Here is a 27,799-nt window from a genome sequence, read left to right on the forward strand (position 1 = left end):
TGGGAGAGGGGCAAGAGCACATGTCCGGATCTCCAGAGCTAGCCATCCCTGCCTGTGCGTTTCCTGTCTGAATGTAGTTTTTTCCAAGGGAAGTCAGACCTTTTAGTGTTTCCTCAGCACCCCAGGCTTGCCCCGATGTGTGGATTTCCAGACCTCCTGCCCAGCTGGGATTTTCTGTTTCCTGTGAACCTAGGAAAAGGGCCTGCTTCACAGATAGCTGGAGAAGCTGAGCTCACCCAACCCTGGGACCCACAACACCTCCAGCTTCTCTCCAGACTCTGTGTGTGTGTTTATACAGATGCACAGGTTTCAGTTGGAGTTCAGAGATCTTGCCTATGAGCTTTTCTTTGGGTATTAATATTAATTAATATTAAATTTGGGGATAAATATTAATAAATAACCCTCATTCCAAGAGGGTTATTTATTAATATTTGCAATAAGTATTATTACACCTCCAATTTGCCCAGTGCTAGGCACCAAAGATTCAAAAGTTTATTGAGAAATGCTTTGTGCCATTGAAGAACTCTTGGAAGAGACAGATGTAGAGGCATGTGATTATAACCGTGTGTATTACATACCATAATATAAAGGCCTCTACCAAGAACTGTGAGGAGCTCTGCCAGGAAGACATCAAAGGAGAAGTGATCTTTGAGATAGGCCTCGAATTATTGAGGCATCTCCCTGTGCCGAGGCTCAGGAACTGGGAATCACTCCATGCATGGCTAGGGAACAGATTTGGTGTGGTAGAGAGGAGGCTGAGACTGGTTGGAGACAGCTTAGGAATAGCCTTGGTGTGCTGTGCCCAGCAATTACACTCAGTCTTGTAGGCAGCGGGAGTCAGCAGAGGCTGCAGTGGGACTGACTTGCCTCTGTCTAGGAGACCACAGTGACAGTGGTTTGTCAGGCAAGTGTTGGGGAGGGAGGCCAGTGAGCTACTGCAGTTTGCAGGATAGAGCTGATGAGGGCCCAGACAAGACCTTCTTGCTGAGGCAGGGTGGGGATGCTATGGTGGTAAATGGGAGAAGAGCTGGGTCTTGAGGGGTGAGACAGAGCTTAGTAGTTAAGCATTTGGGCCCTAGACTCTGCTTGAATTAAAATCCTATTATGCAGCTTACTTGCTCTGTGACCTTAAAACATATGACTTTACCTCTCTGGGCTGCTTATCTGTAAAAAGGGGATAGTATCAAATGTCATTTATTTCATAAGTTTTTTGTGAAGATTGGATAAGAATCTGTATAAAGTGCTTAGCATGGAGTGTGGCACAGTGTGCTTACTATTTAGGAGCTCTGACAGGACAGAGGTGAGATTTAAGTTCCCAGGAGGACCTGGTGGGAGGAGAGCGAATGCACCTGTTGTCCTAAGGGGCTTGTGCCTGGCCACCAAGCCCTTTGATTCAGAGGCAGGGGGTCCTGCACATCCTCTCTTGCAGCTCTCAGCAATCCCTCTATTGTCAGGCCTCTTTCCCGCTGCTGGTTTTTGCAGGGAGACAGAGGAGTTGGCTGGAAGCAGCTGCTTTGGGTGGTAACCCCTTCTGTAGAGTGAAAGTACGATATTGTCCTATTTCTAAATGCCTAGCCCAGGACACTATCTGGAGAGACCTTGTCTTCCAGAAAGGGCTCTAATGCCACCCACGAGCCTGCCTCTGCTGTCATGTTCTGTGTCGGTCTCCGCTAACTCACAGCATCTCTTCTCACTCTGTGCCTTTTCCTGTGGGACGTGGCTTCAAGGAGACCACAGATGGTAAGTTGGAGGGAAGAACTGAGGCCTGAGATTATAAAAGCCTGATATTAGAAGACTGATTTTTTTCCCCCTCTCCACTTGCTTTATTAGAACTAGAGAAGTCACTGCAGACTTTGAGGAAAGTCCTAGGAGAGACGGATGTGGGATAGGATGATGGGAATGTTCTGGTGCCCCTTGTAAAGTGTCTTGCTCAGAGGAGCGTGGGACCAGTGCTTCCTTGGAGGGAATCTCTGAGAGCAGCATGTTTACAGGTAGCAAGACTCAAGGTGGAGCCACAGGTGAGGAGTGGCTTCGGGCCACCATTGACCAGATAGATAGTCCTACCTTGCTGGTAATTGAGCTGTAGTGCCTGGAGATTTGTGGCTAGAGCTGGTCAGATTTGGGTTCAGGTCTCAGCTCCTACTGTGACCTTGGGCAGATTACTTTTCGCTGTCTGAAGTTGATCTTTAGCTGTAAAAGTAATTTCTCCTCACAGAGCTGTATATTAATAATAAGGGAGATTGTATATGAGAGTAAGAGATTTTGTGTGAAAAGTACCCAGCACAACATTTGGCACTTAGTGGGCACTTAGTAGTATTCATTTCCTTTACTCTCATCTTCGTTAACTACAGAGCTCCAGTTCTTCCCACCAATTAGCCACAAGTTGGCTGCTCCAACAACCTGGGATAGGAATCTGTTTCCTACTTGCTTTTTGTGTTCCTTCCCTGAGTCTGTACACAGAGGACTGCAGCATCAAAAAACTCTAGAATTTGTATAGCATATTAGGAGTTCATGGAACATTTTCTCACCTGTTGTATTATTTGAACTTCACAGCAGCTCCATGAATCTATGGAGGGTAGGAGTTACTATTCCTCTCTTACAGAGGAGCAAACCAAGGCGGTAAGGGTAAGGTCACATATCAAGTTCATGGCAGATCCTAGGATTTCTGATTCCCACTATAGTGTTCAGTTTATTTGCCCACTCTGGGGAAAATGACAGTAAGATGGACTGTTCTATAGGACCAGAGGGTTATTTTTTGTTTTTCTGCCCTCTGACCACATGTGTTTGACCAGCCTAGGCTTCCATCTGTGGACAAACTGGACTCATTGCCTCAATTTCAAAACCCTTCCACACCTTGCCACAACACCCGTGTCAAGATGCTTGGCCTACCCAGACCTTTCCTACACTCCTACGTGGAGGTGAATGTAGCTGCTGATTGGGGGCAGGGCACAGAGGAGCCTCACCCTCTTGACTTGCTGATTTGTGGTGAAACTTTTGCCTATGCTTCTGCAGAACATGGAAACCTGGGGCTCCATGCCCCAAATGTCCTGAGAAGGGCCTTTCCAGGATTCTCTGTGACATCTCAAGAGCATGCATTTATTCAGGTGCTCCTTAATTTGTCATACATTTATTGTGGGCCTTGCTACTGTGTGTTGGGCACACTGAGCTGGACGTGATTGCTCCAGCCTCTGACTTGTTCAGGGTGGCAGTAGATCTCTAGCCTGGTTCGTGTTCCATCTCACTGTATCTACTCTCCTTAAAAAACCCCCAAAAACTGCTTTCTTGGGCTTCAGTGACTCATTGAATAAGTGAGACACTACTTGTTCTTCCCTGGCTTTAGACTCTGGCATTTGCTAACTGTGCCAAGCACTGTGGAGTCCAGTAGTGGATATAAGATTAGAAAGGTAAGGAGGTTAGAAAAGGTAACATATGTAGATATAGCCAGAAAGGAGAAAAATAGCTAAATAAAATACTTACAGGATTTGGTGAGTTCTGTGAAGGAAATAAGCAAGAGGCTGCTCTGTCAGGATAGGTGAAGGTGTGCTGTGATAACAAATGATGCTCACATATCAATGACTGGCAACAACAAAGGTTAATTTCCTCTATCTGCTATGTGTGCTAACCTACATCACTGTCCCTGGAGAGTGGCCTCAGTGGTTCTGGGCACGGCCTCTAGTACAGAGCCTGAACACCCTGGGCAGACTAGGCTGGAGAGGGATTTAAAATATGGAGGTTGAGAAGGAATGAATTTTCATGACTTGGGATGGGTGTGGTGAGTGTGGGTTTGCTGTTGTGGTAGAGTGCTGCCCAGAGACTGCCTTGGCTGACATCTTTGAAATAGGTATCTTTGTGTGGCCCTTACCTAACTGTCATCTCCCTGCCATAGCTGCACCTTCCCCACTGACCCATGACCCTACTTGAGCTGCTTACTGAGCCTACTATGTTGTGGCCACAGTGTCCTGCTGCTGCCCAGAGTTAGAGTGTCTCACTACTTCTGCCACTCATCGCAGCTGCTTCCCAGAACTTTGCTCTGCCCCGTGAGTGTGCTGGAGTCTTCAGAGAAAGTGGGGAATATGGGCACCTAGAGGCCTCTAAGGGGTGTTCTCAGCCTCAGAGAGTAGGGAAAGAAGTGTGAGAAGGGGTTGGTCCCTGAATATAATGTAGTTTCGGGGAAGAAGCAGTGGGGACAGTAGAGTTGGTTGCCTTATGATATGCTGTGGTCCCAAGAGATGGGACTTGGAGAGTCTCTACTTGCATTCCTGGCTAAGCCCTTAATATTCTCCTACCCCTCCTTGCAAGACTAGTTCCTTTTGAGGTGGTACTTGGCTAGCTTTTGAGAGGCTGCAGTGGTTTTGTGCCCAGGCTTAAGTCCTAGCTTTCTCCCCACTCTTTACCTCCTAGGAACCGGGCCCATCCTGGGGGAGGCAGGGAGGAGCTCCTTTTTATAGTCCACATGTAGGCTTTGTGTATAGGCTCTGCTGCTTCCTTCCGGCCCTGGCCCTTCCTGGTGTTGGCCGGTGGCCCTGGCTTCAGCAAGACTCAGGATGCAGAGTAAACGGGGTGGGGCTTTCTCCTGCAGAAGACTGGCATCTCTTTTTACTGAGCCCAGGCCTGGCACAGAGGAGACTAAGAGTTAGGAAGCAAGAAAAGGAGATGACCCAGTCCTTGATCCTGGGAAGCTTGCAATCTGGACCATGTAGAAAACCACTAAGGCCCAGGGCTGGCAGGAGATAGCTATGCCTAAAGTGCTGTAGGCTGAGCCCAAGGGCCCAGACAAAATCGCCATTCTCTCTGTAGCAGCCCGTCCTGCCCCCTGGGTTCCCTGTACCTGCCAACTGGCACACAGGTGTTGGGTAAAGGATCTGTACAAAGGCTGTGAGGGGCCTGGGTGCAAGGCAGGAAGTCGTGGGCACGGTGGAGAGTGGGCAGTCTCACTGATGTTTTGGACCCTGACAGTGAACAGGTGGCCAGACTGGTAAGGGGTTGGGCCATGGTGAGTTTGACCACTTGTTGGTTTGTGTTTAGTTCTTGCTTGGCACAGGTGGGGAGTTCACTTTGAGGTTGGCTTCCTGTTTTCTTGGACACCTGGGGATATGGTTGACTTAACATGTCCTGAGGGAAATGATTGTTCAGGGCATGAGCCTGGATTATAATGTCCTTGGCTTGGCCTTGCCCGTGGTAGGAGTTGGGTATTGACCACACTGTGTTCTGGCTGTGTAAGTGTGGATGTGTAGGGAGAATTCCAACCCCACCTTGACTTCAGCCTAAGGCCCAGAGAGTGTGGGCCTGAGTTCACAGGGTGACTAATCCTAGGAAGAAGTGAAGGAGAGCTCTAGTTGGCCATAGGTCCCACAGGTTTCTCAGCTTACTTGGGGGCAGGAGGTGAACTAAGAGGTACAACTCTGTTCCCTCAGTTGGGAGATTGGGCAGTGATGGAGGCAGGGGTGATGGTCCTTCTCTGAGGCGTTGAAGACCCACTTTATGGTCTCCCTGTTCTGCCTCATGGTCCACTAGCTGTTTGGAGGCAGCTCCCCCTTGCTGCCCTAGTCACTTCCTCCACCTTCAGTAATTGAGTATAATGTGCCTGTGTTAGCTTGTCCATCCTAATTGGGACTGTGGCCTTTCTTGGGAGTTCTCAGCATATCCATTAAGGAGGTTAGAAAAGGTAACAAAGGTCACTTTGTTAAGGATTCTGCTGAGGGCCTTTCGAGGCCCGCAGTGAAACACAGAACATTCTCTCCAGTGAGAACAGAATGCCAGTTGCTAGACTGATCCCAAGAGGATGGCTTGGTCCTAGCCTGAGAATTGGTCTACACTGGAAGCTTGAAGCTCCATACAAGGATATGTGCTAGTACAGGTGGGGTGAGCAGTTGTCCTAAGCAGGTAGAACTATAGGGTGTTCAACTTCAGTTTGGGAAAAGGAAATCCAAGGCAGCCATCTCTCTTAGTAGGGGAGGTAAGTTCAAAGAATTTAAGCTGGGCTGGGCACAATGGCTCAAGCCTGTAATCCCAGAACTTTGGGAGGCTGAGGCGGGTGGATCCTGAGGTCACGAGTTCAAAACCAGCCTGGCCAAGATGGTGAAACCATGTCTCTACTAAAAATAAATTAGCTGGGCGTTTTGGCAGGCGCCTGTAATCCCAGCTACTCAGGAGGCTGAGGCAGAGAATTGCTTGAACCTGGGAGACAGAGGCTGTAGTGAGCCAAGATCATGCCACTGCTCTCCAGCCTGGGCAAGAGAGCAAGACTCTGTCTCAAAAAAAAGAAGAATTTAAGCTGGGCTTTCTGGGCAGGCAGTGAGTGAATGAGATCCCTGGCTCCTTGGAGTGAGGTCAGAGACTAGATCACTCACTGGGGCCCTGTTTTCCAGTAAGCAAAAAAGGGACAGGAGAGTGGCTTGGCTTGGGCTGGCGTGGCCCAGAGAGAGTGTGGCCAGATGCTATGGCAGCTGGGTCAAACAGCTCTAAAATGGGAGAGCCTAGTGGGTTCTGCTGAAGCAGGATGTCTCAGCAAGCAGGCCTCTGACCTGATAACTTCCGGTCATTATTTAGAATGTCTCCAACCCCACAGATTTACTCTGTGTTGGAGGCTTAAGAACTAAACCCACATTTACTGTCCAAGGGGTGGCAGCAACCCAGAAACCAAAGAGGCAGGAGCCAAGGTTGGGGTGGTGAGACATCATGGGGTTCAGGGAGTGGCAGGGGGAAGGCCTCTATTCTCCCTTTGCCACTCATCTCCCTACTTCAGCCCCTATTGCTGTGACATTTCCCCCACCACCAGGAGTCCTAGGTCCCTATTGTTGCCTTGTAGGAGGGAGACCCCAGATTTTTCTTTCTTCTCTCAACCCATTCCATTTCCTCTCCCTTGTGAGAGGGGTCTGCAGAGACAGAGTAACAGAGAGAGACTTGTAGATATGCTGGGCTCTAGTGAGGAGGGCCTCATTTATCTAATGAGCAGGAACAGGTTGTGCAGCAGTGATGCTTTCATTATATTTTTCTTGAATAAGGTCCCCAAAACCTTATTAAGTTCCTGGTAGGCTTGGGGCATTGAAGATGACAGACATGGTGCAGTCTCTGAAGGAGTTTGCACTTTAGTGGGGAAGACAGACAGCCTTAAAATTCATGTATGGTTACTACTGTAATGAATACTGTGAAGCAAGAGTGCATGATGCAACCTGGAATCCTCTCCATCTTCCCCTTTTGTCTGTGCTGGCCCTGCTTGGCCACTTCCAACAAGGATTTTGAGGCATTACAGAGCACAAGCCTAGGTTACAGGCAGTCTTCGCTTTGAAATATTGTTGGCTGTGCCCCTTACCAACTGCTGCCTTAGGTAAGTTAATTAACCTCTTTGTGCTCACTTTCCTCACTCAGGAATTGGGGACCCTAATACCTACTTCATAGTGTTATTAGCAAGGATAAAATATAAGGCAGATTTTATCTTTGTAAGGCAGTCTTATCAAGAGCTTTATGCTATGTCTATGCAGAGTAAATATGCAAGAAATGAGTGTTAGGATGCCAGATGCCGCTGTTGCTCATCCTCCCTTCCCACCCAGGAGAGGTAGTAACTACTTCGTCCTCTTCTTCTCAGTTTCTCATAGTATTTGTCTGTGGACTCTATTTAATGTAATCTATCTAGCATAATACTTATATCTAATTTTTCCTTCCACATTCAAGCCCCTTGAGGTACATGTATTCCAAGTACCTAGAAAGAGGACTTAGTTTCTCATGTAGGTGCTCAGAATGTATGGTTAATTTTGAATAGTAAAGGCAGTAGGACTTGTCAGAGGGCTTAATATAGCTGCTGGTGTACAGGGGCTGGTGAGAGAAAAGGAGATGTCAAGGATCATTCTGAAGTTTGGAGTTTGGGCACCTGTTTAAATGGTGATGCTCTTAGCTGACCCAAGGGGTATGGCAAGAGGCCTGAGTTCTGGTGAGAAAAGATAGTGTTTGGTTTTATGGGGTTGCCTTTGAGGTGTTTTGAGATGAAGAGTGGAGATAGCGAGTAGGCAGCTGAATTGAAGGATCAGAAGCTTAAGAGGAGAGGACAGGGCTAGAGACCTATTTGTGAATTATCTTTACATAGGAGGTAATTAAAGCTGTGGGCATGGCTGGCATTGATGAGGGAGAAGACAGCACTAGAAGAGAGGACTTTGGCCTGAGCCTTGACCAAGGCCATTGCTAAATGTAGGTGGGCTTGTAGCTCACAAAGAAGCAAGAAAACCAGGCAAGGTTGTGCAGGAGAAATCAAGTGCAGAGCTTCAAAGAGGGAGGGCATGATCAACCATGTTGATTGCTGCCGAGGGATCAGGAAGGAGAACCATAGATACGTGATTTATGGGTCAGGCACGGTGATTCATGCCTGTAATCCCAGTACTTTGGGAGGCCAAGACTGGTGAGTCATTTGAGCTCAGGAGTTCAAGAACAGCCTGGGCAACATGGCAAAACACCATCTCTGCAAAAAATATAATTAGCCTGGTGTGGTGGTGTGCCTGTAGTTCTAGCTATCTGAGAGGCTGAGGTGGGAGGATCACCTGCCCCCAGGGAGTTAGAGGCTACAGTGAACCCTGGTGGTGCCACTGCACTCCAGCCTGGGCAACAGAATGACTTATGGGCCAGACATGGTGGCTTACACCTATAATCCCAGCACTTTGGGAGGCCAAGGTGAGAGGATCACTTGAGGTCAGGAGTTTGAGACAAGCTTGGGCAACATAGTGAGACCCCCATCTCTATAAAATATAAAGAAAAAATTTTTAAGTGACTTATACCCAGTGCTCTGGTTCTCCAGGTGGCCTGAGTATACTATGGTGGAGAGGAGGGCATTTTATGAGGGACTTTTGAGGTCCTGGACATCCCTGAGATATGGCCCTGGTGAGTCTCCTAGTCTCTCTCCTATAGCCAGGAGCCTGGCATATATAGGCCATCTAGAAAGAACTTAGCTAGCCTTAGTCTGCAAGGGAGGCAGAGTTTGGAGCACACAAGACTCCTGATCCAGAGGCTGACCCATGGCCACCTTGAGAATCTTCTGGGCTTGTGCAGAAAAGTTAACTTTCCCTACTGTGGCAGTTAAGGCTGGAATAGGCTATCTTCCCTCCCTTCTCATACATGATACTCTGAATGCCCTGTTTGTGGAACGCAGTAGACTTCTGCACCTCTGCCTTGGTTTCCATGAACCCCTCTGCCCAATGTGTGCTTGTCAGCCCCCCAGACCTGCCTTTTACAGAGCACTCCCAAGACTTTGCTCTGCACACACTCAGCACCACAGACACCTCCCTGTTGTTCTATTCTTTGCGTGACCTCATAGTTATCTGCTTCCCCATCTGTTTCCTCCATCAGGCAGGGGTTTTCTCAAAGGCAGGAACTCAAATGCCTTATTGATCTCTGTTTCCCTAGGACCCAGCCCAGGGCCTGACATGGAGTAGATAGATGCCTGATAAATGTTTGATCAGATGATGGAATGAATGCATAAACAGAATAGATGACTGCTGAGTGCTCTTCCAGCTTTGATTTCTCTGGGTGGGTCCTCCTTTCCCTTCCTCCCTTGGAGCTTAGGCATTCTGTTCTCACCTTTGAAATAGGTAAGATTAATTTGGAGTCTTAGGGAAGAGGGCTGCCTGCCTGGATGGTACAAAGGCTGGCTATGGTTGCTCTGCGTGTCTCTGTATACCCAGTGTCAGGGATAGCAGCTGCTGTGGAGACACTGCAGAGTGCCCCAGTTCTGCCATGACTCACCATGTGACCATGTCAAGACCCTTTGGACCCTCCATTTCCTCATTGTTTCAGAGAAATTTGTCTAGAATCTAGACCAAGCTTGTCCAACTTGCTGCCAGCGGGTCTGGTTTGAAAGCAGCTGCTTCACAGGAATGGAAAGAAGAGTAAGCCCCACCATCGCCTTCCCTTTGCCATATAACCCTGTGACCCTGGAAGTCCCTGAACCTAGATCCTTGTTTGTAAAATGGAAATGGATAGCTACCCACCCCTCCACTTTCGCCTTCCTCTGGTGGCAGCCAGATGTGCTCAGGGAAACCTCAGATTTGTGAGTATGTTTCTACAGAAAGGCGGAGGAGGAATGTTACAGTCTCAGGAAGAGAAGGTGAGGAGAACTCACTCTTTCCATAGGCTTTGGGCATACACAGCCAGTTTGGGAATTGCTGACCATCTTGTGGCCTGGCTACTATTGCATCAGGCTTTCTTCGCACCTGTGTCCAGGTTCTATCTTTGTCTCTTCTTGGGCTACCTCCATCCTTTTCCTTCAGAGCTGCAAAAACCCTGCCAAAGCTGTGTGGTCCTGATGGGTGCAGAACCCCTGTGCCTCTGGCTCCCTGTGAAGGGGGCTCTGCAGTGCAGTGGCTGTCCCACCCCATAGGGAGTTGTATAGGGACCTGGGGAGGGGTGGCTGAGGTAGGGAGCCAGAAGTGGATGACAGTCACTTCTGCTGGAACCTTTCTTTGTCCGTGTTTCAGTATCCTCTGGTGGAAGAAGGCTTAGCTCCATTAACACTCTCCTGGGTCCTGCTGGTGTAGTTTGTTTGGTATGGGGGTTGGGGACTGGGAGGGATTCAACTGTTTGCCACAGGCTACGTGTGGAGAGGGCGATTGGTGAGAGGTCATTTTGGGGAAGATCTACATGTATGTTCTGACTCCTGGGACCATTCTCCTGAATCTCCTGGTGGTCTTGGCTTAGGGCCCAGCAGGGCGTGGGTGCTTAGCATCCTGCTGCTTTTACTATTCTGTTTTTCCCAAAGCTGTGTTAGCTTGCCGTGGTTCCCACTGGCTATAGGAATCTTTGTGTAGGCACCTGCCAGTTTCCAGACTGTACTAGCCCCCAGGGGCCGCATTCCCCCCCACCTGTGCCTGTTCCTTCCTTTTCTGTTCACATTGTCACCCCATTAACCATTGCATTTTCAGTGTTTGTTGTAGCCCCACAGCCTCTGTGGCCCACTGCACCACCTCTTCCAGGAAGCCATCCTTGATACCATCTTTCTGGTACCATCTTTGAGCATCTGTGGCCTTTGTTGCCTGTTAGATAATTAGCTCTGGAATCAAACTCCCATGTGTTTACTTTTGCTCTTAAGTACTCTGAACATCTTGAGGCCTCCCCAGGCCCTGGGTTTGTGCTGGACTGGTAGGGAATGGAGAAAAGAGTCAAATGTGGTTTCTTCCTTGGAGGAGCTCATAGGCCAGTGGCCTAGACACCAGGGAAACCCCAGCAGGTATGACAAGTGGTGACACACAAAAGAGGAGGGGGCACCTAGTGTGTCCCTGGCCTGGGCCTGGTTGGGGCTTAAGTGAGGAGGCAGGTGTGTGAAGGCTGAGGCAGGAGGAGAGACATGGGCTGGGGTCATGTTGTGTTAATTGGACTTGGACTCTTTTGAGGAGGGCTGGGCTTTGCCTGCCTTCCTCCAGTGCCCTTTGCAGAGCGGGGCTCACAGGCCTTGAGGGGTTCTGGGGTCCACAGCCCACAGGTGGGGATAGTAAAAACCCCCAGAAGGGAAGGAACCTGTCCAGGAAATCTTCAGTTACCTCTTTCAAGCTCTTTAGATTTTAAAGAGACCTTTCATGTTTAGTATGAGTTGCAGTTTTTTTAAGTTAGAAAATTTCTTTATTCCATGCAGGTTTAAGTGGATGATTTTTGCTGCCATTTACATCAATTAGCTTACACACTTTGGGCTTTTGGTTTTTTTTTTTTTTTTTTTTTTTTTTTTAGAGAAAGGGTCTGTCTTTGTTGCCCAGGCTGTAGTACAGTACTGTGATCATAGCTCATAGAGCTACTCTTCTGCAGCCTCAAACTCTTGGGCTCAAGTGATCTTTCCTGCCTCAGCCTCCCAAGTAGCTGGGACTACAGGCATGTGCTACCATGCCCAGTTAAGTTTCTTTTTTTTAATTTTAATTTTTTGCAGAGGTAGGGTCTTGCTCTGTTACCCAGACTGGTCTTGAACTCCTGGCCTCAAGCTATCCTCTTGTCTCAGCCTTCTAAAGTAAGTGTATGTACCTTATAAAGGGAAAACCCTCTCGGTGGCTCATGCTTGTAATCCCAGCACTTTGGGAGGCCAAGGCAGGTGAATCACTTGAGGTCAGTAGTTTGAGAGCAGCATGGCCAACATGGTGAAACCCCATCTCTACTACAAAAAAATACAAAGCCAGGCTGGTGGCGTGCATCTGTAATCCCAGCTGCTTGGGAAGCTGAGATACGAGAATCGCTTGAACCTGGTAGGCAGAGGTTGCAGTGAGCCGAGATAGCACCACTGCAACCTCCAGCCTGGGCAACAGAGCAAGACACCCAGACTCTGTCTTAAAAAGAAAAAATTCAGTGAAAGCATGTTTCATGTTCAGAAATTTGGGGTACTTTTGTTGTGTTTTTTTTGGCCATATCTCCCTCATTTGGGGGATTTAATTTTCAGTATGTCCTCCTGTCCCTTTTGATTAAATCACTTTTGTATCTCTTACCTCGTTGGCATCTTACTGTAGTCCAAGGAAGGAGGTGCCAGGAGTGGTGATTCCATTTTGTAGATGAAGAAAATGAGGCTCAGAGAGATGGGTCCAGGTTGGGCATGGTGGCTCACGCCTGTAATCCCAGCACTTTGGGAGGCTGAGGTGGGCGGATCACCTGAGATCAGGAGTTCAAGACCAGCCTGACCAACATGGAGAAACCCTGTCTCTACTAAAAATACAAAATTAGCCAGTATGGTGTTGCATGCCTGTAATCCCAGCTACTTGGGAGGCTGAGGTAGGAGAATCGCTTGAACCTGGAAAGTGGAGGTTGTGGTGAGCCAAGATTGCGCCATTGCACTCCAGTCTGGGCAACAAGAGCGAAACTCCATCTCAAAAAAAAAAAAGAGAGAGATAGGTAGATGGGTCCAGGCCTCCTGCCCACCTTGCCGGTGCTTTTGTTCATAATACCTCTCTATACCCTTTTTACCTGATGAGTGGTTAACAGTCTTGTAAATTTGGGGGACCTCTGTCTGTTGGGCTATTTGGAAGTGGCTTTTTTGAGCACAGAGGACACTAGGACACAGGTTTCAACAAGAAGCTTGGGTCTAATTTAGGGTCTTGGATTTGATGGTTGGGCTCCTTCTCCCCCTTCTAGGGCCTGCTGTGTGTCTGCCCCCTGAGGCAGGATTGGCTGGCTCTCACTGGTTGTGCTCTGAGGAGCCCTGCCTTTCTCTTCCCTAGGGTTCCCGCTGTCCTGGAACTCTACCTGGGTAACAGGAATACTGCCCTTATGCACATCCCTTGGTGGCCAGACAGGGTGGTTATCCCACTTTACTGGGCAGGAGGAGAGCTGGTGGCAAGCCTACAGCTTGATCTGATGTCTGGGGGGAGTCAGGGTGGGAGCAGGAGTCAAAGACAGGAAGCAGCCCTACCTTCAGAAGAGCCAGGCACACATATGGGTCCTCTGTGGTTACTGTCTTCCCCCTTTTCTAGGCTCCAGACTGGCTGCCCACCTTGTCCCTTTGACAGCACCCTGTCTCCTCACTCAGTGGATTGGGTGCTGTCCCAGGGTGGGGGCTTACTCTCCTGCAGAGGCAGGTTCTCAGCTGGCCCTGAGGGTTGTGTAGCATCACAGCTTCCAGAGTGCTTGGGCAGAGGGTGGCTCAGATGAGGAAACAGGCTCCTTTTAAAGGGAAAGCACCTGCTATTACTGGCATGTCCAAAAGGTGGCTGCTCTCCAGGACTGCATGGCCCAGAAGCTCTGCTCTGAGTAACTGCTGGTCTCTAATCTCTGTGGTCTTAGGCCAGGAGTCTGTCCCTGAGCTGAGAAAGGAGGGGAGAAGAGAGAAGAGATGGAAAAGGAACATTGCCCTTCCCAGTCTCCCTGGCCTCATCATAGAAGCTTTGATTTTATAGATTCAGTCTTGTGGCATTTTGCCTCAATGCTTAGAGCTGGCCCCTGGTGCCAGGCAGCAGGCACATTTCCTTCTGCCCAAAAAAACAAAACACAAATGAATCTGAGGTAGGGCAGGCCAAGGCTGACCTTCCTGTGTGAGTGTCTGCGTAGTAGTGTGCCTACATGTAAGGGTCTGTGGTGGGTCTACTCCCACAAAAGCCTTTATCTTATTCATGATGAACCAGAGAAGATTGCAGACTTGCCAAGACCTAGCTTTATGCTTGGAGCCAGGATTTGAAACTTGATCTTTATGGGTACACGTGCCTCAGACTATAGGTGAGTGTGCAGGTGGGGTGCTGCAGGCTCAGGAAGCAGCATATCTGCATATGCTTATCTGAATACAAGTCCCTAAGAATCCCCTTTCTCCCCATACAATGCCCCCATCCCTGCCAGACTTCCTTTTTTGAAGAGAGGGAAATAGCTGCTTGTATTTTTCTCTTCATGGACCAACTTTATCTCGCCTAAGTTGGGTTTGCACCTAGTGGAGCTCTGGCAAGTGGCCTTATTTGTCTCCCCTACTGCTAGCTTTTGTAGGCTCCATGTTAGTGGCACTAGGCACACAGGTAGACAGGTGGGCTGTCTCCAGATTTCTCTGTTAACAGCACTTCCAGCAGGGTCCTCATAGCAACTATGTGAGGTAAGAGGAATTTCCAGTTTCCTGAGTGGGGAGACTGAGGCTGAAAGAGTGAGAGACTGCCAGGGCCTCACAGTTAAAATTTAAGAGCTGTGTGGCTCTCCTCACTAAGCCAGGAAGGGGATGGTCAGGGCAGGCTTCCTGAAAGCAGGAGAAGGCAGATCTCTACCAGGGCAGGGAGCAGAGCAAGGGTCTCAGGATTCAGCCTGGGGCACCAGGAAGCCTGGCCTGTGAGAAGGTTCTCAGTCCTCTGAGCTGACCTGTGATATACAGTTCAGGCACAGGCGTGTGAAGTCCCTTATTACTTCAGAGCCCCTCAAGAAAGAATGACTCTGCTTATTCATGAGAGTTTGTGGTCAATTAAATATAAGGGACTAGATCCCTCTCACTGCCCCAAACAGCTTATCTTGTCACTGTCTACTATAGCCATGTTTGGAATGGTAACACTCAGGCCATTCCTGAAGCCCAGGCAGCATTCATTGTGGGCTTGGGGACATGGTGCCATTCCTGAAGCCTGGGCAGCTGTCGCCATGGGCCTGGAGGCCTGGTGCTCGGTGGAATGAATATGCTGCAGCCCTGATGGGCTGTGCTGGCTGGGCTCTGCCCTCTTGGGTCCAGGTGAGACTGGGGATTAGGCCTTTGTCATCATGCTACACATCAGGCCTCCTGGCTGCTAGATGTGGGATCCTGCCCTTGTTTTCAGAGAGTTCTTCCTCCTGATTGCCCCGTCTTCTTCATAGTGAGGGTCTCTTGGTACCTCTGTCTTTTCTTTTCCCTATAGTTCTCCTGCATGTTGTTCTCTGATGGTTCTGAGTTGGGGAGGAGTTCTAGGTCATAGATCTATAGGTATAAGATGTGACTTTCCTACTCTTCTAAGCTGTTCTCCCCTTCTCAAGCTCCCAAGTTCTGGGAAGGTCTCTTTTCCTGCCCTCCTGACTGATGGCAGGGAGGTCTGACCAAACTGTGTCAGACTGGATCAATCTCTCTCTCACCTGCAACCAGGGCAGAGGCCATTCCTCTCTGGGGAGTCTCCTCATAAATTCCTGGGGACCAGCCCTGGCTCTCTCAGGAAAGAGGACACTGCTATATTTGTTCTGGGAGGCAGAAGGATGAGGGGTGAGGTTGGGAGGTAGTACAGGATGTGGCTTTCAAGAACCTAGTAGAGCATCTCACTCTGCTGCCAGGGCCAGGCTGGTGCCTCCTTATGTAAGACAATACAAGGGACCAGATGTGGCCAATGGGAACTTGGGAGAATACGATGCCTGGCCTTGAGCTGCTCTGTGCCTACCTGGTCCCTATTTCAGGCACCTGTTCTGCCTTCAGACGGATCTCTATGGAAGTATGCGCAGGAGTACAGGCCTGTTAACTCGTCTGTGTGTGTGTGTGTGTGTGTGTACTCACACTCACCTTTGCCAGAAGGTGTGGAAGGGGGATGACAGCAGCTTCACACCGGAAGAGCAGACTGGTTTCTGTTTCAAAAGGCAGAGTTTGTGGTTCTGCAGTTTCTTATCTAGTCATTTCCCCTGATGGAAGCTCCTCCTTCTGTCCTTGGAAGCCCTGTGTTCTCGGTTAGGTCTTTATGGCCCAGTTCTCCCTGCCCCTGTTCCTACCTGAATGTAACTATTCATTTTTTCTCTGTCTCTATTTGGTTGTCCTTCCCTTTGCCTGTGTATGTGCTTTTTTAATTTCTTGGTTCAGTCATTCAGCAAGCTCCAGAGGAGCCTGGCCTTAGGATGTGAGCAATGGATGTACATGTGTGTGTGCATGAAGCATCAAGTGTGTGAGTACCACAGGAAGGAACTTCTCAGTTGGAACCTTGATGGAAGAGAAGACAGTCTGGGAGGTGGACATTCCCAGACTAGGAATCATGATGAAATGGGGATAGGAAGCACCAGCTATTCTTGCCCTAGGTATGGCTTAGTGTGGATGGAGCAGAGGGCAAAGCTGGGGAGGTAAATCCCTGGGCTCTGTCACAAAGAACCTTGAAGGCCATAGGTGTTTGTTCTCCTTAGACTGGCAGTGGGCAGCCTAGGGAAGGGATTGAATGAGGTCTGCGGGGGTGGTCAGAATAATGTTTTATGAAGAGCCAGAAAACTGGGGAAGGATGGCTGATTGGTGAGAACCAGGAGGCAGGGCAAGCAGCAGGAAAGGCAGGACTCTCAGCTGGAGGACAGGCCAAAGAGGTTTGCTGAGGGGACAGGTGGTTCCAGGTAGAAACAGGAATGTGTTGGGGAGGTAGGGTAAAGGCCAGAAGCAATGCCCACTGTTCCAAGTGGGATAGATAAGGAGTTCTGTGGCAGTTGCTACAGGGACGGGACAGGAAGTGAACATCTGGGGAGGTTGGGCCGTTAGGACATTCCAGCCAGGTTGGTGTGCAGTTTGGGCTGGAAGGGCTCCTGGGGTGGGAGCTGGCCAGGCAAATGCTGGCACTGCATCTGGCTCCAAAGTTACCAGGCCAGTCTAGGATTAGAGGATTTTAAGAGGCTTCTGAGCTTAGGGAATACTTAAAGAAAGTCATCACTGTTGGCTAAGCCAAGCTTTTTTCCTTTGACCTCATCTACCTTAAATCAGTGACTTCTGGGCTGGAATATCTGCCCTCCAGCCAGTGGTCAGCCCCTCCCTGTGCTGAAGAGTATGTCAGAGCCTGTGCACCTAAGCACCTTTAGTGAGGGAGCAGAGGAGTCAGCATTGGATGGGCTCCCTCCATGTGCCACATATACAGTGCTGGCTGTTTCTAGCTATTACAACTTTTGATCTTACCAGCATCTTTCTGATGCTGTTGTATGTTACTCTCTTCACAAGTGTAACAGTGAGATCAGAGTGGCTGTCACTTTACTGAGATCACATAGCTAATATGAGGTGGAGCTAGGATTTTTGTCCAAGCAGTCTCGCCCAGAGCTTGTGCCCATGTTTTTTCTACCACCCTGCCTTCTAGAGAAACTCAGTCAAGCTCTTTACTTTATAGATTGTAAAACTGAGACTGAGAAGTTACATGAGTTACTCATCATTGTCTCAAGTTTTAGTGACTGAGGCAGGTCATCTGCTATTCAATCCTGTGTACCTCTCTGACTATGCTCTGTGAAGGCCAGGGGAGCATGCAAGGGCCTTGGATAGCTAAGATAAGGAAATGGTCCTGGGCAAAATGGTGGTCTGGGTCCAGGATGGCTGCTGCTCTGGGACCACCAATGCCTTGGTCAGGGGATGGGGTGGGTATTCCCTTGCTGAGACTTGTGTGGGGATGTCTTTAGCAATTAGGCATTTTAGGGATGCACCAGCCTTCTGGGCCTGAGCCTTTCTCTCAGGGATCCTGAGGCCCATCTTAACCTACCCAGCCCTGCCTTTGGGACTTTATGATTTGATTTGTGTGTACCTTGTGTTAGGCAGTGGTCCTCATGATCAGCCTTGGGTCTCCATTTCTCCTTCTGGAATCCAGCTCTTTTGCAGGTCAAAATGTCTCAGGGAACAAAGATAGGGAAGGGACACCCTGCATAACCGCCTTTCCCCCAGATAGCCTTCTCTGACCTCTGAGCCCTTAGTAAAGGTCTATCCCTAGATTCAACCCCAGCCCTCTTATTACCCAGCGTGACTGAGTGGTCTTGGCTCTGCCTCTGGGGTTCCTCCCTGAGAGAGAGTGTAAGAATGAGGAAACCAGGCTGGCCTCCTTTCGGTGTTGACTCTGGGAGACCCCAGCTTGATCTTGGTCTCTTCACTACCTCCCTAGTTGATATTCGCGAAATCAAGGAGATCCGCCCAGGGAAGACCTCACGGGACTTTGATCGCTATCAAGAGGACCCCGCTTTCCGGCCGGACCAGTCACACTGCTTTGTCATTCTCTATGGAATGGAATTCCGCCTGAAGACCCTGAGCCTGCAAGGTGGGAGTCAAGGGGGTAGAGGAAACAGGGGATAGTTAGAGGAATGCCCGCTGGCTCCTCCCCAGTGGGAGATATGTGCCCTCGGTGCAGCTGTTTATACCTTGCTCATAGCCACATCTGAGGATGAAGTGAACATGTGGATCAAGGGCTTAACTTGGCTGATGGAGGATACATTGCAGGCACCCACACCCCTGCAGATTGAGAGGTAAGAACCACTCCTGAAGGGGTTAGGGCTGGGAGCATTAGGGACCTGGGGGACAGGAACAGCAGACCATTGTGTGCCTAGACATCTCCTAGGTCTGGCCCTAGATAGAGAAGTGGCCCTCACCTCAGGCTTCTCTCTCCAGGTGGCTCCGGAAGCAGTTTTACTCAGTGGATCGGAATCGGGAGGATCGGTAAGTACTGAGCTGTGTCTCTAGCCCAGCGGGGTGGGTATGGGCATCCAGAACCTTAGCTGGGTCTCTAAGCAGCTGACTGGAGACCCAGAGGACCCTGTGGACCTTAAGTGGGGCTAAGGGGTGGGCAGAAGTTTCTGGCACAAGTAGCTTTCTGCACAAAGCCCTCTGGTGGCCTTGGTGTGAGCTGGTGAGAGGAGCCAGCCACATGCTGTGTGGCCTGCCACTGTGGGCAGAGACTGGATGTGTAGAAAGGCTTTGGGTGTCCTGGAGGTGAGGGTGGCCAGTAATGTGAGAAGAGTGCCCTGAAGCTCACGGCTCTGAGGTCTGTTGTGGCAGCCAGAGGAGTCAAAGAGAGAAGGGGAGCGAAGACCAGATGGTGTGGGTGCTGCACCATGGTGAGGTCTTTTGACCTGAAAGGAACAGGAAGCCATGGAAGGGTTCTGAAGAGAGGAGTGATGTGATCTGACTTGGGTTACTCTGGATTGCTCTGGCTGCTGTGTGGAGAGCTCAGTTAGGAGCTGCTTCCATACTCCAGGTGAAAGATGAAAGGGCTTGGCTCATGATGGTAATGGTAGATTTTGGCCATGGTGTATTTTGAAGATAGAGCCAGAAAGAATGTCCTTAACAGATTGATTATGGGATGTGAGAGGAGTAGAGGATAATAGTACAGTCTGTGGCTTGAGCAACTGGAAAACAGAGTTGCCATTGACTGACATGGGAAGATCAAGGGACAAGCCTATTTGGAGGGAATCTCAGGGGTTCAGTTTTTGAGGCATGTTAAGTTTTCTGATGCCTGTTAGAGCTGTCTAGGGAGAGAGGTTGAGTAGGCGGGTGATTAGAGTGAGTTTAGGTCCACAGTTGGGGCTGCAGATATTAACTTGGGAGTATGTAAATGACACTGAAAGCCACAGGACTGGGTGAGATCATCTAGGGGGCAAGCAGACCAAGAAAAGGGCAGGGTCCAGTGGCTGATCCCAGATCACCCCCATATTAGAGATTGGAGGGGTGGAGGACAACTAGTGCAGTAAGAGGAGCAACCCCCAGAGTGTTGAGTTTTGGCAACTCAGGGAAGAAGACAATGGTGAAATATGACTGTTGACTCTTGGATTTAACATGGTGGGAAGAGCAGTGTCAACCAAGTGGTGAGGGGCCCAAAGGAATTAGAGGGAGCAAGATGACTCTTACAAGGAGTTTTGCTGTGGAGGGGAGGAAAGAAGAGAGGCAATAGCTAGAGAGCTAAGCAGGGACAAGACATGTGTTTTTGGTGGACGAAGTAACAAGCCGTTCATATGTTGATGGGAAAGAGTCCACAGAGGGCAAGGTTGGTGATGCAGGCAGTTGCCACCAGAAGGTCTGTGTTTCATCACTGGAAAACAAGGACCCTGATAGCACTTACCTCCTGAGTGACTGAGGATCAGAGGAGATGGCACCTGTACAGAGCCAGCCCTCCCTCTGTGGCGCTTGACCCACTCAGTGTGGAGCTCAGTCCCCTAGGGGAATTTTGGTGCCTCTTCCCAGGCTCTTGGGTCCCAGAGGAGGTGGACCCACCCTCCCCTCCTTGACACCACCTTCCAGGAGAGAAAGCCCCTCTTTTTCCTTCTTGTCCATCTTGTTGCCAGGTCCAGCAGTGTCCCCAGCCTCACATCCTGGGCAGGACACCCCTGGAGAGCAGAGGTGCTTGTTGTCTGAGTTTCTTTCCTGGAGCCAGGCCCTGTCCAGCCCCAGGAGGTGCCCAGTTGCCAGTCATTGTATTTGGTGGAGCATACACCTCCCTCTTCTTCCCTCTCATGGGTTAGTGGGTTCTGAGGACCAAACTCCCAGCATCTCAATGGGCAGCAGGTGGGGACCCACTGCCATGCTGCCCCCGACAAGGAAGTTGTGAGTGAGCCCTGCCTTCTATCTTAGATGAGCTGACTGCCACCTCGGCACAGGCCTGAGCAGTGCTGGTGGGAGGGGAGGCCTGGAGAGTGATTTTTCTTCCTCCCATGTCTGATCCACTTTACTGAGTCTGTTCACTTCTTCTTTGCTAGAATTATAGGCTTTTATTTATTTATTTATTTGCTCAGATGAGGAACTGAGGTCCAAAGAAAGGAAGGGACTAATCTTAGTCACCCCATGGGTTCTGATTCAGTCTCGCCCTCAGGACTCCAGGTTCCCAGAATAGTGTTGTTTACCTGTCCAGCCCCAGGTGGGCTTGACCCACAGGTCAGAGGTCATGAGAAGCTGGATGAGACCACTGGGGATGTCCCTGTTTTCTTAGTATATCAGCCAAGGACCTGAAGAACATGCTGTCGCAGGTCAACTACCGGGTCCCCAACATGCGCTTCCTCCGAGAGCGACTGACGGTAAGTGCCCCCCAGGGCTTTCTGTAGATGGGGGTAGGGGAAGCCAAGAGCCCTGCAAATGGGGGCCTGACTGGCAATCCTGCTTTGTACCGTGCAGGACCTGGAGCAGCGCAGCGGGGACATCACCTACGGGCAGTTCGCTCAGCTGTACCGCAGCCTCATGTACAGCGCCCAGAAGACGGTGCATGAGCCACCTGCCCTCCCTCAACCCCTGCCCCTGTTCCTTCACTCCACCCCTAACCCTGCCTGCCTCAGCCCTGCTGCCCTGCTTAGGGGCTTTTGTGTGCTATTTCTCCAGTTCTTCTCCTCTTGAGGCCTGCCCCCATCTGCTGCTCTAGCCTGTCTTCTTACTAGCCCCTTTCCCATATGGCCTCCCAGGGGCTCTTGCCCTGACCAGGTTCTGTTTCCTGCAGATGGACCTCCCCTTCTTGGAAGCCAGTACTCTGAGGTTTGGTTTGGAGTGGGGAGGTGGGGTTTTCCCTTGGCCCCCTTCATCTCTTCTCTGGGTGATGCCTGATCCAGGTGGGAGGCAGTGGGAGTGGGGAACCGTACTGGACTATTCTGGGAAGCTGTGCTGGCTGGGAGTTGGGTTCTGCCTTCCATGGGGCACCTCATTGTCTGTTGACCATGCTAGCCAGCTTACCTTCGCTCCCTGCAGGGCTGGGGAGCGGCCGGAGCTTTGTCGAGTGTCCCTTCCTGAGTTCCAGCAGTTCCTCCTTGACTACCAGGGGGTATGACTGGGCTGACATCAGCCCAGGGTGTCAGGCTTGGGGTGGGGGTGGGCTCATCACTGACTGGAGGCTTGTCTCATGCCCTGCCCTGCCCTCTCTACCCCATCAGGAGCTGTGGGCTGTTGATCGCCTCCAGGTTCAGGAGTTCATGCTCAGCTTCCTCCGAGACCCCTTGCGAGAGATTGAGGAGCCATACTTTTTCCTGGATGAGGTGAGCCTGACATTTCACCCCTTTTGTTGTCAGAGAATGGGTAGGGGTAACCAGAACCCCACCTGGGCTCCAGGAGCTAGATGGTCCTTAGGGATGCCACCTTGTTCCTACCTACTGTGCATCTTGCCCATCCCCAGTTGGAACCAAGCACTCTCTCTTCTATCCCCAACCTACCATCTTGGGTTGGACAGGGCAGGGTCTCACTTTCTCTTCCCTTCCACATGTTCCTGGACAGTTTGTCACCTTCCTGTTCTCCAAAGAGAACAGTGTGTGGAACTCGCAGCTGGACGCTGTGTGCCCGGACACCATGAACAACCCTCTTTCCCACTACTGGATCTCCTCCTCCCACAACACGTGAGTGTGGCTCCTTTGGGCCCACCTAGCTTCTTCCCAGGAGGGCCCATATGACCATACCTGCCTCTCTTTGCCTATTCAGGTACCTGACCGGGGACCAGTTCTCCAGTGAGTCCTCCCTGGAAGCCTATGCTCGCTGCCTGCGGATGGGCTGTCGCTGCATTGAGTGTGCGTGGGGTCCAGGGCTGGGGGAGGGAAGATGGGAGGCCTACCTGCTTGACCATGGTGATGTTGCTCCTCAGTGGACTGCTGGGACGGTCCAGATGGGATGCCAGTCATTTACCATGGGCACACCCTTACCACCAAGATCAAGTTCTCAGATGTCCTGCACACCATCAAGGAGCATGCCTTTGTGGCCTCAGAGTGAGTCGGGGGATGGAGGACCAAGGGGTTAACTGGGCACCAGCTCTCTTATTCTAGAGGGAAAGAGGGCAGAAAGACCCCTCGAATGCCCTGTCCCCTCTCCCCCAGCCTTTCATCTTTGTCCTACCTCTTGGCCTCTCGTCATCTCCTGCTTCCTGCTTGAGCTGTTGCTTTTCAAGTTATACTTTGTTTCCTACATCTTGGGCCCACTGTCTTCTTCAGGGGTTCTTTAGCCTGTAGAACACATTCATGCTCTTCTCATCTTCAGAAAACATGCCCTGGTTTCTTTAGGCCAGTATCCTGCTAACTCCTTTCCCCTCACAGCCCAGAAGATTGTCTGTGTTGCTTATGTCCCATTCCTTCAATTCTGTTTACTGTTTAACCTGTGGTCACTGATCTCCCTGACCTCACCAGGGCTCTAATAGCTAACTTTGGAAGCTTCTCCTGTCTCCTGACCTCTTTGATGTGAAAGATTTTTCTTGTACTGCTGAGCACCCTCCATAATTGGACCAGCTCGGGACTGCATCCACCCTTTGGTTTCCACTGCCGCCACAGCTGTAGAACCCCTTCTGCCCCATCAGTGGCTATAGCCTGCCTCTTTTCTGAGATAGTTTTTATAGACAAGAAGCCCCCAGGCCCTTGGCTCCCAACACCTCACTGTGAGAGGCTATTTAGACCCCAGAGGATTGCAGGATCTGTTTGACTGTGCGTGTCCCCCACCCTGCAGGTACCCAGTCATCCTTTCCATTGAGGACCACTGCAGCATTGCCCAGCAGAGAAACATGGCCCAGTACTTCAAGAAGGTTCTGGGGGACACACTTCTCACCAAGCCCGTGGATATCTCTGCCGATGGGCTCCCTTCACCCAACCAGCTTAAGAGGAAGATCCTCATCAAGGTGGGGTGGTGGGCTCACTGGGGAAGCCCCACGCTTCTCAGTGCCTCGCCTGGGCCATGGCTCCAGCTGTTGGGCCTAAGCCTGGTGAGGAGGTGGGGTGAGGACTGGGGTTTGCATTGCCCTCTTCTGGTTGCCCCTACAGCACAAGAAGCTGGCTGAGGGCAGTGCCTACGAGGAGGTGCCTACATCCGTGATGTACTCTGAGAACGACATCAGCAACTCCATCAAGAATGGCATCCTCTACCTGGAGGACCCTGTGAACCACGTGAGGACTGGGCTGGGCTGGGGGTGTTGGGACTGGTGGGTGTGAGGACCCTGGCTCACAAGTCCCCGTTTGGTCTGTTCCAGGAATGGTATCCCCACTACTTCGTTCTGACCAGCAGCAAGATCTACTACTCTGAGGAGACCAGCAGTGACCAGGGCAATGAGGATGAGGAGGAGCCCAAGGAGGTGAGGGACCAGCCCAGATCTGGGGGCTGGGCCAGATCAGGCCTGAGCCAGGGTCACAGTGTCTTTGCTGTTGCCTTCCCTTGACAGGTCAGCAGCAGCACAGAGCTGCACTCCAATGAGAAGTGGTTCCATGGGAAGCTTGGGGCAGGGCGTGACGGGCGGCACATCGCTGAGCGCCTGCTTACTGAGTACTGCATCGAGACCGGGGCCCCTGACGGCTCCTTCCTCGTGCGAGAGAGTGAGACCTTCGTGGGCGACTACACGCTCTCTTTCTGGTAACACTTCCCATGCTGACACTCATGTTCAGTCAGTGTGTATATATAGACATGACATCACCCAGAGATAACCAGTTAACATTTGAGCCTTTGATCCAGGACAGTTACGTTTTACATGGAACATAATTTCATCTACACACATACAAACACATACATGTGCACTCACCCCCCTACCACACCCCTCCCTTTTCAGTTAATTTGAAGCCTTTCAGTGTGACTGCCCACACCTGTGCTCCTCAGGAACTTGGCCTCCCTCCTTCAGACTTGGTGCCTCACTTGGGGTGGAACTTGGTCTTTGGGGCCCTGGCCTGTTTCTCCCAGCCTCCCTCACCCTGTGTCTTCCACAGGCGGAACGGGAAAGTCCAGCACTGCCGTATCCACTCCCGGCAAGATGCTGGGACCCCCAAGTTCTTCTTGACAGACAACCTCGTCTTTGATTCCCTCTATGACCTCATCACACACTACCAGCAGGTGCCCCTGCGCTGCAATGAGTTTGAGATGCGACTTTCAGAACCTGTTCCACAGACCAACGCCCATGAGAGCAAAGAGTGAGAGAGGGGCCTGGGAGTGGGCAGGGGAGGGCCATGGGTGAGGCTGGCCGGGCCTGACTCTGTTGTCCTCAGGTGGTACCACGCGAGCCTGACCAGAGCACAGGCTGAGCACATGCTAATGCGTGTCCCCCGTGATGGGGCCTTCCTGGTGCGGAAGCGGAATGAGCCCAACTCATATGCCATCTCTTTCCGGTGAGGGGTGTGGCCCTGGGTTGTGGGGCCTTGCTTGGATCTGGGCTGCCCTGACCCTGTGTGACTGTTTTGTCCTTGTGAAGGGCTGAGGGCAAGATCAAGCATTGCCGTGTCCAGCAGGAGGGACAGACTGTGATGCTAGGGAACTCGGAGTTCGACAGCCTTGTTGACCTCATCAGCTACTATGAGAAGCACCCGCTATACCGCAAGATGAAGCTGCGTTATCCCATCAATGAGGAGGCACTGGAGAAGATTGGCACAGCTGTGAGGGCACTGTGGTAGACGGGGCGAGGCAGGGGAGGCAGGAGAGACCTAGAATCTTTAAAGTCACTGGATAATCTGGATGTGTGTAACAGCAAGGCCTGGGGTATTGGGGTTCGTAAGAGGGCCCCTGAGTCCAAGTGAGAGCCATGGTCTGGGTACCAGGACAGTATCTGGAAGAGGGGACATCTGTGTGGTGTCTGTAAGGATGGGGACAGGCACACAGGCAGAGGATTCGTCATGAGCCAAGGTGTGGAGGGGAGGTTCTGGGGCTCACACCGGGAGAGGTACACACAATGGAAGCTCATCCAGCTGGGGTTGGCCTGGGGACTCTGTCCCAGGGCAGGTGAGATGAGGCTACCCAAGAATGGATGGTATGGAGGACAGAGCCATAGGAGGTGAGACCAGTGAGGGAAAAAGTCGGTACCTATGGCAGCACAGGTGGTGACAAGGACCCTGGACAGGAGGAAGGGGTCTGGGACCAGGAGATCAGTTGAGAGACTCCCATCCTCAGTAGACTCCCCAGTAGGGTGGGAAGAGGCCTGTTGTCCACTGGCCCTTGGGGTCAGGTGGTGGAGAGGAGCGGCAGGAGGAGTGTAGGGAGTGGGAAGGCTATTCCTGACTTGGCTCAGCAGTGAACCAGTGAGTCACTGAACTAAAGCACTGAATATGGGCAGTCTGTGAAGGGCCCACCTGCACATAGCTCAGAAATATTTGGGAGTCTGGGCATTCAGGACCTGAGAGATTTTAGAATCCTGGGCTGGGCCTCATGGGTAAAAATGTGAAGAAAGGAAAGGATGAGACAAGGTCTGAGGCCCCTGAAGCTGTGTCCACTGAGGTTGAAGGATCCCTGTGGACCAGGTGCTAGTGTGATGGTGGCCGCCTTGGTGTCCTGGTGAGGAAGGCCACGTGGAAGTTTGCTGCACTGGGGGAAAGGGAAGCTGCTGGAGAAACCAGCTGCTTTCTACCTCTGGGCTCTGGGACATTAGCATATCCCATTGTGTCCTGTTTCCAGGAGCCTGACTACGGGGCCCTGTATGAGGGACGCAACCCTGGCTTCTACGTAGAGGCAAACCCTATGCCAACTTTCAAGGTACAGCTCAGGCCTCTGGGCACAGGAAGCTGGGGAGGGTCCCCAGCTGCTTGGGGCTTCATTTCTGTGTTCTGGGCCATCTGTGGTCTTTGTGGAGAAGTGGTGGTTGTGGTTTTCCGAGGCCCAAGAGGTTGTGAGAGATGTGTGGTTGGTGAGCAACCGCAGGTCTCCCAGGGCTGACCCACTCCCTAGCCCCCACCCCGTAGATCAGCCATGACCCTTTAAAACTGCTCCCATGGGTGACCCCTGTTTCCTCCCTGGGCAGCAGCAGGGTAGGGGGCAGGAGGCACACTGGCCGCTCATTCCCTGGCCTATGGAGCTCTGTCACACAGGTTCGTCCTTTTTGCCTTTTTCTCTAAAAATGCCTGGGCCCTATTCCCTCCATAGCCAGAGGACCTGAGAGGTTTTTCTTTCCACTTCACAGACCATCCAGGCCCCATATGCTTCCAGGTCCTGGGGAGGCACTCAGGGCAACTGCAGACCCTGCCTTCTTGGCCTGCCAGCCTTGACTCCTGGGAGAGGATTCAAGGTTCTCTCTGTGGCCCAGGGTGGGGCTTAAGGTTCCACCTGGATCCTAAGGCACTTCACTGGCAGAGGTCCTACCTCTCTGATCATATCTGTTCTAGAGCCTCCCTGCAGGGCAGTAACAAGAACTATAACTAGGACCCGTTGCTGGCAGTGTCATCTCCCAGTGGCCTTGACCCAAGGCTGGGAAGCCCAAGCACGTGTGTGTGCACATGAAGCCCCAGGTCAGCAGTGGCAGGGGGAGTCTTTCTGCTCTGACTGGTGCTTCTCACCTCTGCAGTGTGCAGTCAAAGCCCTCTTTGACTACAAGGCCCAGAGGGAGGACGAGCTGACCTTCACCAAGAGTGCTATCATCCAGAACGTGGAGAAGCAAGAGGGAGGCTGGTGAGCCTGTAGTGTGGTAGGCCCAGAATCCAAGGGCCCCAGTGGAGCTGGGGCTCCAAAGACATGTATTTGTGATGTGTTTGTCTCCTGTGTGCACCAGCAGTGCCTGCTCAGCCTGGCTTAGGCATGGGATCCCCTACCAAAGGATATTCTCCTCATGGGAGTTAGGGGTGGTTGCTGGAGGTCAGCACCCTATGGCTCCCACAGGTGGCGAGGGGACTACGGAGGGAAGAAGCAGCTGTGGTTCCCATCAAACTATGTGGAAGAGATGGTCAACCCCGTGGCCCTGGAGCCGGAGAGGGAGGTGAGACCCAGATCATCTGAGGAATGGCATTCCCTATCCCCAGATTCTCCTTGGAATCTCCCATCACACAGTCCCAA

The 27,799-nt window shown here is 51.2% G+C and overlaps 1 protein-coding gene across 1 annotated transcript in view; it reads left to right on the forward strand.

The window, feature by feature from the left end:
• Positions 1 to 27,799, forward strand: part of PLCG1 (phospholipase C gamma 1) — a 39,481-nt gene that overhangs the window by 4,550 nt on the left and 7,132 nt on the right. The window contains exons 2-22 of the mRNA XM_021665763.2: positions 18,237 to 18,389; positions 18,501 to 18,594; positions 18,737 to 18,784; positions 21,048 to 21,132; positions 21,230 to 21,313; positions 21,546 to 21,580; positions 21,791 to 21,863; positions 21,973 to 22,074; positions 22,310 to 22,428; positions 22,511 to 22,596; positions 22,671 to 22,791; positions 23,519 to 23,687; positions 23,830 to 23,952; positions 24,036 to 24,137; positions 24,225 to 24,412; positions 24,760 to 24,960; positions 25,036 to 25,155; positions 25,239 to 25,419; positions 26,432 to 26,509; positions 27,315 to 27,418; positions 27,626 to 27,722. Coding sequence (XP_021521438.2) covers positions 18,237 to 18,389; positions 18,501 to 18,594; positions 18,737 to 18,784; positions 21,048 to 21,132; positions 21,230 to 21,313; positions 21,546 to 21,580; positions 21,791 to 21,863; positions 21,973 to 22,074; positions 22,310 to 22,428; positions 22,511 to 22,596; positions 22,671 to 22,791; positions 23,519 to 23,687; positions 23,830 to 23,952; positions 24,036 to 24,137; positions 24,225 to 24,412; positions 24,760 to 24,960; positions 25,036 to 25,155; positions 25,239 to 25,419; positions 26,432 to 26,509; positions 27,315 to 27,418; positions 27,626 to 27,722 — 2,363 coding nt within the window. The remainder of the gene's footprint in view (positions 1 to 18,236; positions 18,390 to 18,500; positions 18,595 to 18,736; positions 18,785 to 21,047; positions 21,133 to 21,229; positions 21,314 to 21,545; positions 21,581 to 21,790; positions 21,864 to 21,972; positions 22,075 to 22,309; positions 22,429 to 22,510; positions 22,597 to 22,670; positions 22,792 to 23,518; positions 23,688 to 23,829; positions 23,953 to 24,035; positions 24,138 to 24,224; positions 24,413 to 24,759; positions 24,961 to 25,035; positions 25,156 to 25,238; positions 25,420 to 26,431; positions 26,510 to 27,314; positions 27,419 to 27,625; positions 27,723 to 27,799) is intronic.

Source organism: Aotus nancymaae, unplaced genomic scaffold (genome assembly GCF_030222135.1).
Source record: "Aotus nancymaae isolate 86718 unplaced genomic scaffold, 86718_ANA_hifiasm-v0.15.2.pri h1tg000029l, whole genome shotgun sequence".
Lineage (NCBI taxonomy): Eukaryota > Metazoa > Chordata > Mammalia > Primates > Aotidae > Aotus > Aotus nancymaae.